This window comes from Rhinolophus hipposideros (assembly GCF_964194185.1).
Source record: "Rhinolophus hipposideros genome assembly, chromosome: 6".
NCBI lineage: Eukaryota > Metazoa > Chordata > Mammalia > Chiroptera > Rhinolophidae > Rhinolophus > Rhinolophus hipposideros.
In genome coordinates this window covers 71,997,467-72,007,486 of record NC_138052.1, presented here as the reverse complement: position 1 = coordinate 72,007,486, position 10,020 = coordinate 71,997,467, and the positions used below count along the sequence as shown (strand labels likewise).

At 42.3% G+C, this 10,020-nt stretch overlaps 1 protein-coding gene across 1 annotated transcript in view; it reads right to left on the bottom strand.

Moving 5' to 3' along the window:
* Nucleotides 1-954: 954 nt before the first annotated feature.
* KIAA2012 overlaps nucleotides 955-10,020 on the bottom strand; it is a 95,859-nt gene continuing 86,793 nt past the window's right edge. The window contains 5 exon segments of the mRNA XM_081051822.1: nucleotides 955-2,586; nucleotides 4,909-5,125; nucleotides 5,879-6,051; nucleotides 6,644-6,846; nucleotides 8,832-9,169. Coding sequence (XP_080907948.1) covers nucleotides 2,448-2,586; nucleotides 4,909-5,125; nucleotides 5,879-6,051; nucleotides 6,644-6,846; nucleotides 8,832-9,169 — 1,070 coding nt within the window. The 3' untranslated portion in view covers nucleotides 955-2,447.

Below are 10,020 nucleotides of genomic sequence, written 5' to 3'. Positions count from 1 at the left end.
ATTAAAATACCAAATTAGTTTCTATTAGAGGGCTTAACCTTTTAGTTTTGTATGAATCACAATTCAGGACATTTATGCATACACATAATCCAATTTCATGTTATCCCAAATAGAATGTCACTTGAGCAATTGAGAAGAGCACCTAAAACCTATCTCCAATGCATTTTATAAATTGCTATAGCTTAAATACCCTATTCAGGTCACCCGTTGAAAATAATTGGCTTGCCTTATAAATTCCTATATCTGAATTTAACTGAAAAATTATTGGTGTTGTATATATATATATATAGTCTAGGTAAATTAGAGCTTTAAACTGTCACTTGGCATTTGTCATTACATTAAATAGTGACTAGAAATTAGGTCCATTTGTATAAAATCCTCATTGGGTTGCATATTTCTGTCAACCCTGAGTAACAAACCTGACAGGCAATTTGAGATATCTATCTAGAGTGCTAATTGAGCAATCCAGAGTGCTTGAGGATGTAGTTTGGCATCTTATTTTTGTTTGCATCTCTTGAGGGCTCTCAGCATTTAGATGGTGGAGCTTAGCTACTGGGGAAATCATTTTCTTGTTTTCAGTTAATTGGATTTTTCTAAATGTGTTGCATTCTGCTATGGTTAACTTAAAAATGGGTTTATCAGGTGTATCAATACTGATAAATAGGCCTTTCAAGCAACAATTTAATACCAGATTTGGAAGGGACCTTGAATAACAGTATAGCCACTCTACCATGGTGCTTGACTGCAACATCCTGAATTTGTAAAAGAAGGAAGAAATAAAGTCAGTAATGGTACTTTTTCTCACAACGATATTTTCCTGGAGTGTTCTTGGTTGAATTATTTGAGATGCTCCTTTCTCATCTGATAACGTATTGAATGAAATGAATGAGTGAATGAATGAATGAATGCAAGTAGGGTTGAGAAGTTTGAGAAAAAGTTTGTGACATTTAAATTCAGTATGATAATGTTTTGGCCATTTTATTTCTATTTTACATAAAATAGTTATAAATAAACACCAAATCTAAGTTCAATAACATGGCAATACAGAATCAAAATTAACCTTGACTTCTGGACTGTAAAAGTGCAGTTCCTGTAGAAAGCAAATACCTTACAAGCATCAGTGGGAAATTTGAGGGAATCATCTGCAAATACTGTTTTTCAGCTGTGGACAGTGAAATATAGTGTAGGGCTAAGTACATTTGCGGGAAAATTCGGTTCAGATACTGCTTGCTTTAATATCCTTTTATAGATATGTTCTAAGGCTCTCATCCCCTTTAATGATCATTCTATGATAGATACTAGATACTGATACTAAATAGATGTTAAAGATAAATTATCTAATTAAGACTCTTCCATGGTGAGTCTTAATTGATAGAGTCAGTGTGATTTTAAAGATGGGGAAATTATGTGAATAGTTCATTCTTCAAGACATAGAAGCAAAACCTTAAGATTTGTTAATCTTCATGGCTCTAGACCACGGGTGTCCAAACTGCGGCCCACGATCCATTTTTTATTGGCCTGCAGCAAATTCCAAAAATATATTTAGTTTACTTAAACCAGGTGAGGCAATACGTACTTCACCTCGAGTGAGTGGCCCGGCTGTTTGTGTATTTTACCGCATATAGCCCTTGGTGAAAAATGTTAAAAAAAGTTTAGACACCCCTGCTCTAGAACAATAGAACTTTCTGCAACAATGAAAAGGCTCTATCTGTGCTGCACAAAATGGTAGGCAGTAGTCCCGTGTGGTTATTGAGCACTTCAAATGCAGCTAGTATGACTGGAGAATTGTTTTAACTTTCATTTCAATAGCTACATATGGCTTATTGGACAGTGCAGCTCTAGAATCTATACTTTGAGGATGAGAGAGTAATGAACATTTATCAAGTGGAGGAACATTTATCAAGTGATTACCTTGTTTTCAATAGACAATAAATTTTAGATTCTTAGGATGAAATGGATGTGGTTTTGCTTTATAAAGAGAATATAATAAAATTCTTAATACATGAATTAGTTCCTCTTAGCTAATTCAGAATTACAAGCATTACAGAATTTATATTTACCTGCAACTCTCAGATACATTGACTAAAATGAAATACTTGGACTAGCCTAAGACTGTTAGTGTCTTACTAACTAAAATTCAAACTGAAATTACAAAATTTCATAATTATAATATATAAAAATGGGCCAGTTTTAGGCACCAAAGCTTCTGGATTTATGTGGTGCTAGAGAACATAAAGGGTTTAGGTGAGTGAAGCGTTTAGTTTCATTGGGCTGGGTAAAGTATGTGTGGTGGAGAGGGTTGGTGGGAATGGAGTGAAGTTAGGTGTGGGTTGAGGTGAACAAGATGAGATGAAACTAATTGGGCTCAGTATGGAACTTCATTATGGAAGGAAGTTTCTCTTTTTCTTTCACCACCTCCCAACTTACTTTTTTGTTTTCTTCTAGCCTTAAGGTCTGGGTATTCGTAGGAACTGAAAGTAAGAGTAGACCCATGGTCTGGAAATTTTGTGTGTCCACTGCAGGCCACTGGCTTCCTTGTGGAGTTCTTGATGAAAATGAAGATGTTTCTTCAAAGCAGCTTTTTGCCTAAGGAGACAACCCAACCCACAATCCCAATACTGATTAAGCAACCTAGAAATTTTCCTTAGCAGCTAGCAGTAATCATCAATAGACGTGGGGCTACAGATCTGGCATTTTAGTGGAAAATCATACAGTGTTCATTTAGTTACATAGGAGATTTAGAGTATCATGAGCCTCCTACTGGAAAAGTAAAAGGAAAAGCATAACTCACAGTTTTTAAACTCGTATTGCTGGAAGGGACTCCCTTATTGTAAAGAAGGAAACAGGCCAGAGAAGTTATAAAGTACATGGGCCCATGTCACACAAGATGAAATAGAGCCAGCTGGAATCAAGTTCTAACCCTTGTGGTGAGGCTCTGTCCCTCACACACCCCTTTATTACTTGGTTTTCTGCTTTCAGCTCCTTGCACTGGGAGCCTTACAAAATTGCTCAACTTCCCCTCATATGACTTGTCAGTATTCTTTTTGTGAAAAATTGGAAGCTTGCTTTTGGTCTCAATATTTACAAATGCAGCTTGACTACTATGATACATGAAAGACATAATTTTGAAATTGAACTAAGACATCACTAATGATCCATTTTGTCATTCACATAACAGATGAGGAAAATCCAGGAGAGGAACAGCTCAAGGTTAAGTGGAAAACCTTGAAATAGAGTTCTGGCTGCCTTCTTTTTCCCGTCCCCTAAAGAGTATTAGCCTAGAGCTTAGACTCAGCTTCAGGAGTCAATTAAAACCATATTACTCAAGAGATTCTATTATCAGAAAGATGCAAAGATCGTTACTATTGTATGAGAATTAAAGGGGAAAATGCCATTGGCCCCTGATGACTGATTCTGTGCCTCTTCTAACAAGGCCCTCATGAGATCTGGTTTTAGCCTACCTCTCTGATGTTACCTTGTGACTTGTTCTCTTCATTCCAGCCAGGCTGACCTTTTATTCTTCCAACAAGCCACTCTCATTCCTTTCTTTGGATCTTTGCACTTACTGTTTATCTGCTGGAATATTTTTCTCCCAGATGTTTATATGGCTACCTCCTTGTCATTCCGGCTTCACCTTATATATCACCTCTTCTGAGAGGTCTTGCCCTGGCCAACTAATCTAAACAGCCTCCTGCAGTCCTATCACATCTTTAAAATCTTTCTGTATAGCGTTTATTGCCAGCTAAATAAAACATGTATATGTGTGTGTGACAATTAAGTTTGCAAACTTGTTGCAACGATGTTGCTCACGTTTTTTGATATCAGAGGGATTATTCATTATAAATTTGTACCAACTGGACAAACAGTTCACCAGGTTTACTATTTGGAAGTGCTGAAAAGGCTGCCTGAAAAAGTTAGACGACCTGAACTTTTCGCCAACAATTCATGGCTCTTGCGTCAGGACAATGCATCAGCTCATACAGCACTGTCTGTGAGGGAGTTTTTAGCCAGTAAACAAATAACTGTATTGGAACACCCTCCCTACTCACCTGATCTGGACCCCAATGACTTCTTTCTTTACCCGAAGATAAAGGAAATATTGAAAGATAGACATTTTGATGACATTCAGGACATGAAGGGTAATATGACGACAGCTCTGATGGTCATTCCAGAAAAAGAGTTCTAGAATTGCTTTGAAGGGTGGAGTAGGTGCTGGCATCGGTGCCTACCTTCCCAAGGGGAGTAGTTCGAAGGTGACTATAGTGATATTCGGCAATGAGGTATGTGGCACTTTTTCTAGGATGAGTTCACAAACTTAATTCTCTCTCAATATATATATATGTATGCACATATATATGTGTATATGTATAGGTATATATATGTATACACACACATATATTGTTTGTTTAAGAGTCTCTTGCCATCCCTTCCACCCCTAGAATGTAAATGGCACGGTAGAAGAGATATCTCTCTCTTACTCCTGAATTTCCAGTGTCCGGAACAGTGTTTGGCACACACTAGGCACCCAATAAATACTTCTTGAGAAAGGCAGTGGTTCAGAATCAGGGGGCCTTTGATCTGGTCCTGGCACTGTCCCTAACTCACTGTCCGGCCCTGATGAAATCCTTGCCCTCTTTGGCACTGGTTTTCTTACGTGTAAACCAGAGAGCTGGGATAGAGGATCTCTAAACTCTCTTCCAGCTTCAATACGAGTTCTATAAGCCATGAAGAAATTTTGTGACATTTGCAGCAAAAGAATCTCTATTTGTTTTTTAGTTCTTCCAAATTATGCTCAGGGAAGTGGGAAAACTTCACTTGTCCAAAGGCAATGAAAGGCTAGTACTAGCACCAGGCAGTGAAACCCTGAACAATCCCCCCTATGGTACCTGTTGCCCAAATACCCAGTACCTGGCTAGTTCCTGGGTTTGTTTCATGGCTTCCTCCAGAGCCAGCCTTGCTGCTTCCTCTTCCTTTTGCCTCCTCTGTGCTTCCAGCTGACACTTCTCTTCTGCTTCCTCTTTCTGCCGTTGGTACTCCAGCCGTTCTTCTTCAGCCATTTCCATCAGGCGTTGGTGTTCTTCTGCTAGCTGCATTTCTAATTCCTTCTGCCTTTGCTTCTCTGCCTCTGCATAACCGAAAAGGGCTTGGCCTCATCAGGGGTCTCTTTACTGGAGAAAACAATTCTCTGATCCAACTCTCAAGTCTGCGATTCCCAGGGACTCCCTGGGAGAAATTTTGCAGCCTACCTGACAGCAGGCTGCCAGGTCCTCTGTGGGGATTACTTTGGGTTTAATTGACTAAAAGTCCTTTATCAAGCACCTACTATGTGCAGTGCACTGTGCAATTAACACAAAATTTGGGGGAGAATGGTATGCAGATGGGGGGTCAGATCAAGGTCTGGAGAAACTTGGTGCTTACTCAGCTGGACTGACCAATCTGAAAGAGTGTCATGTGCTGAAGTTTCTTCCTCAAAAGTGAGGCTGTAGAGATTCCATACATCAGCACCTGAAATGCTGCCCAGAAGCTATCCAGATGTTTGTGTCCATCTGCTAGGGAAGGAAGTAAGGAGCAGGGCTCTGCAATTTAGGCAGCTCCCGAGCAATGCGGAAGGGCAATGGGAGAGGCTGGGTCCCTGGTCAGGGGATGACTGAATTGGGAGCAGGATCCACGAGTCATCTCCACAAGTGATCTATCAACTCACTATACTCACACATATTAATTACTTGGGAACCATTAGCTTATACATTTACAGTGCTTCACACACTAAGGCCTGGGATAGGAATAACTCTGGGAAGATTCAAATGAACACCACAGTGGGAGAAAGATGTTTCTGCCCCAGATAGGCAGGCGATGCAAAGAGCTCCTGAACCCCCCTCACCGGCTCTCTCCACGTCCTCCTGCTGCTTTTTTCTCTGCAGTTCTTGCAGTTTCCTCCGGAACTTCTCCTGCTGCCGCCTGGCTCTCTCCTGGGCTGCTTGCAACTGCAGAGACTGCTTTCTTTCCTCCTCCTCCTGCTGCTGCTGTTCTTCCTCTCGTCTCTGTTTCCTCAAGCTGAGAAAACACAAGATGCTCAGGGAAATGGCGAAACCTGGGGCATCTTCATGAGGGAAAGCCCTGGTGGAGGCTTTGCAGGCTGCACACAGCACTGAGCACTTGGTTTTCCAATTGAAGGGCAGAGGCAAGAACATAAGGGGCTTGGAGCTAGAAGCCTAGCTCTGTGCTCTGGGGAGCTCCCAGAGCCTCATTTTAGATTCTCATAAAATGGATTTTAAAACTCTTGTCTCACAAGGTGGTTGTGAAGATGAAATGAGTCAGGGCCTATGAAAGGGCCCAGTGCAAAGGCGACAATGTGATTAGGGGCTCAACAAGTGTTTCCTGCACTGACTCTCAAAGCCCTGCAGGGAAGACCCCATGAACTTGGATCTGGAGTAACCCTCGTGGTCAAGACACTACGTCTTATCTTTGGTCCAGCCTGTTCCTAGGATGACTGAGGAGGGAGAAAAATGAGACTTGCTGTTTTCCTTCAGGACGTGAGCTTCAGAACCATCAGAACCAAACTGTGCCCCTCGTGGAGGTCGACCCCTGCCTTTTTCTTCTGCTTCCTAACATGGCTGTGTCCTCTGTGGCATCTCGCTCGACCCACCGGATCTCCTCTGCACGGCGCTGCTGCTCCAGCTCCAGCTCCTCCTTCATCTTCTCGGCCCTCTCCAGCTGCTCCTGCTGGAGCCGCCTCTGCTCATCCTGCTCCCTTCTCTTCCTCTCCACCTCCAACCGTCTCATCTCGGCCCTCTCTGCTCGCAGCCTGTCCCGGGAAGCTTTCTCCTGCTCCCTCTTGGCAAGGAGGTCCTAGGGAGGCAGAGAGTTCTTAGTGCCACGGACAGTGTGGTGTCAGGGGTGAGCCCTCCTCCACCCAGGCGATGTCTCTAATCCCTGGGTGATTCATGGGATGGAATCATGAAGTGGTTTCCACACTCTTCCACACTCTGACCACAGCTGCTTCCACTACGCTGCCTCCAGCTTGGGCTCAGGTCTGGTGGAGCTGGATGCAAGTCTCTGTCTTACTTGCTTCAGGATTTGGGGAATCATAACTTAATTTCTCTGTTACTGTCTTCCTCTTGGGGCGGTTACCAGGATTAATTGAAAAAGCGAAAGGGCCAACATAATGTTTGGTGCATTGTATGTCTGGAGCTTTGAACCAAGCTGCACTTTAGAATTGTGCAAGGAGCTTTTAAAAATTATTTGAGGACAAGGCCCCACCCAGACAATTAAATGAAAATATCTAAGCAGGAGGCATCTGTGGTTTTAAAAAGCTTTGTGAGTGAAGCCCGGGCTGAGTGCCAGTTCTGAGTAAAGGCTTTTTTACCAGGGCCAGTTGTAGGTATAGCTGTGTCAGACTCACACTTAATCCCATACAAACCCACTTTTTCCGTGGAAGAAGGTTCTCTCAGTTTATGCAAAAGGGTGTCTTAGCTTTCTTTTTCTCCTTCATGCCTCCTTTTCGGTCAGAAAGATGCACATAGGGGAAACTTGAAAGGCAACCCTTCCATGAGTACCCAACTTGGGGTGAAAATTCCTTGCTTTTTAGCCTTTGCAGAGGCATGGTACTATGAAGCGACTGTAAATCTAAGAAATTCTGATAATCTAGTAGGCTCAGAAAAGCTCTGTACACCGGTTGAAATATTCATCTGCTATATAGAGCAGGATTCCATAATCTAGGCAGCTGGGAGAATTGACAACTATAGAGGAAAAATCTTTCTGAAATCCTTTTGGAAGACCATGGCCTATAAAATAAATAAGCACATAATAATTTAAAATGGTGACAAGAGTTCTGATTTTTGGATTCAAAGGACTAGGGTTTAAATCTTGGCTCTCCCACTCGATGGTTGTGTAACTCTGGCAACAGACATTTAACTCTCAGTTTCTATATCTGTAAAATGGACTAATCATGCTTGTTTCACAAGTATGGCTGTAAAGATTAAATGAGATTCAGCAGAGATGTACTGTATGTATGTAGCTTATGTAAGTTTAACCATAGTGGTTTAACTGTAGGTGTGTTTGCAGCGTTTAAATAAATTTCTTTTTTTGTTTGTTTTGGTTTAGGTATAAGACAACCTCTCAATGCAGTTTAGCACCTTAATTTCAGTGAAAGAAATAGTGATTATTCCAACAGCAGAGGAATAAGTTGGCTGTGCTGGTCTTATTGAGAAATGTACCTGTATGGTATTATTTTTTGGTTAATTGCAGGAATTTTCAAGGGTAATTTTCTTTATACTCACTCAATTTTTCTCTTAAATAGTTGACATTGGACTCAAGGCCCCTGGAATAAAGTGACTCCTATATGCAAAAGCACCTTGCAAAGGCAGATGTGTGTGTGTAAACTGCCGCTTGGCCCGCTGTTGGCCACAGAAAAGCAGATTAGGAAAGGAGGAATTTCCATCAACTTTGGGAGGCAAGCAAGGCATGAGCTCCAGGCCAAATCAAAGATGCCTGTTTGGCTGACATGGCCCAAATCCACCCAACGTATAACTCTGAGGCCTCTACCCTTCACAGATGGGGGTCGCACAAACTTCCTGCTCTTTAGGGGGTAGGTACATGCCCTGGCAGTTTGGGAGATTCAGAATGCATCTTTCCAGAGGGGCTTTGCCACTCTCTTTGATCATATCTGGCCTCATCAAAGGGTCAGTATTTACCAAATCAGAACAAAGAAAACCATTCTGTAGGAGAGCTGTTCCTTTCACTGCAGTATAATTTGGGGCAGTTTTCCCATCTCTGCAGTTATACCAGTGAGGACAAAAATCCCTCTGGCTCAGGCAAGAAACGCTGGGCCCTACCTTGGAAGCATCCTTATGGTTTCTCTCTTCTTGAGATTCCGTGTTTCCCGTGTCCGTTACAATCTGGATGGAGGATGGCCGTCCATCTATTGAAACTTGGCTCTCCTGAGCATCACACCTGGGAGAAAGCCAAGGGTCCTCTGCAACAGAATCTGGAGGAAAGGAAGCTCTATCTGAGGTGTCCTGTATTTCCTTAGAGTCAGTGACATCAGGCCCACTCAGCACTGCTGCTCTTTCCAGATGCTTTTCCTTCTGTGCCCTTTTCGTTTTGGCTCCTGGTTTTTTTCCTTTGGCAATTAAGTCTGATTTCTTTTCAGCCTTTGATTCCTTTGACTTTCCTGGGGGAGAATAATCAGGGACAGAGTTATAGCTAAGTCAATGTGACCTCTGTGCATTCTTTTCAGTAACTTTGCAACTTTAGTGTGCAATGGAATCACGTGAGATGCAGACTGCGGAGCCCCACTCCTAGAGTCTGATTTGGTAGGAATCGGCATTTTAACAATCTGTGTTTTAACAATCTCTGTGTTTTAAGAAAAGTGGTCCCCAGACCACCCTTTGAAAAACTGCCTTATTCTATTTGGATCAACTGTAATTCAGCAATCTGGCAGCTGAAAAAGTCCCGTTTCACCCTGACCTATGGTGGGCGTGAAGACTCTGGAGGGAAGACCTGTAGACAGCTGGAAAGTCCTGCTTCCAGCTTTGTAACCTTGCAAAGTTTAGCCTTCCATCCTCTTAGGACTCTTCCTCCATTCGCCTGTGGGGGCCACAAGTATTTCCTTTTCCCAGTCCTGCCAAGTAATAGGCTACAATGGTGTACACTCAGCAAGACTTTACAAAGCAAACCTTGAAAATAAATCTGGCTCCGGAGACTACCTAATGTCATCCTTTCTGATAGCTTTCGATTTGTTGGGAGGGTCTTCTGAATCAAGAATATAGGTTTTAGGCTAAAGAAAGTCTTTAGGAGCATAGGGATCTGAATTCCTTGTGAGGTGCAGCATAGGCAGCCAAGAAGAAAAATGGTAACTGGGGTAATCATTCAGAACTGGTTACATCCTCCCCTTCCCATATGTTCAGACTACCCAAGTCTCAGGTTATGATGTAGTTACTAGCTCACAGAGGTAGTGGTAATAGCCTGTGTTTGGAATCAAATGACAGGGTTAGACCCTGGGTCCACCACTTTACTGTTTGA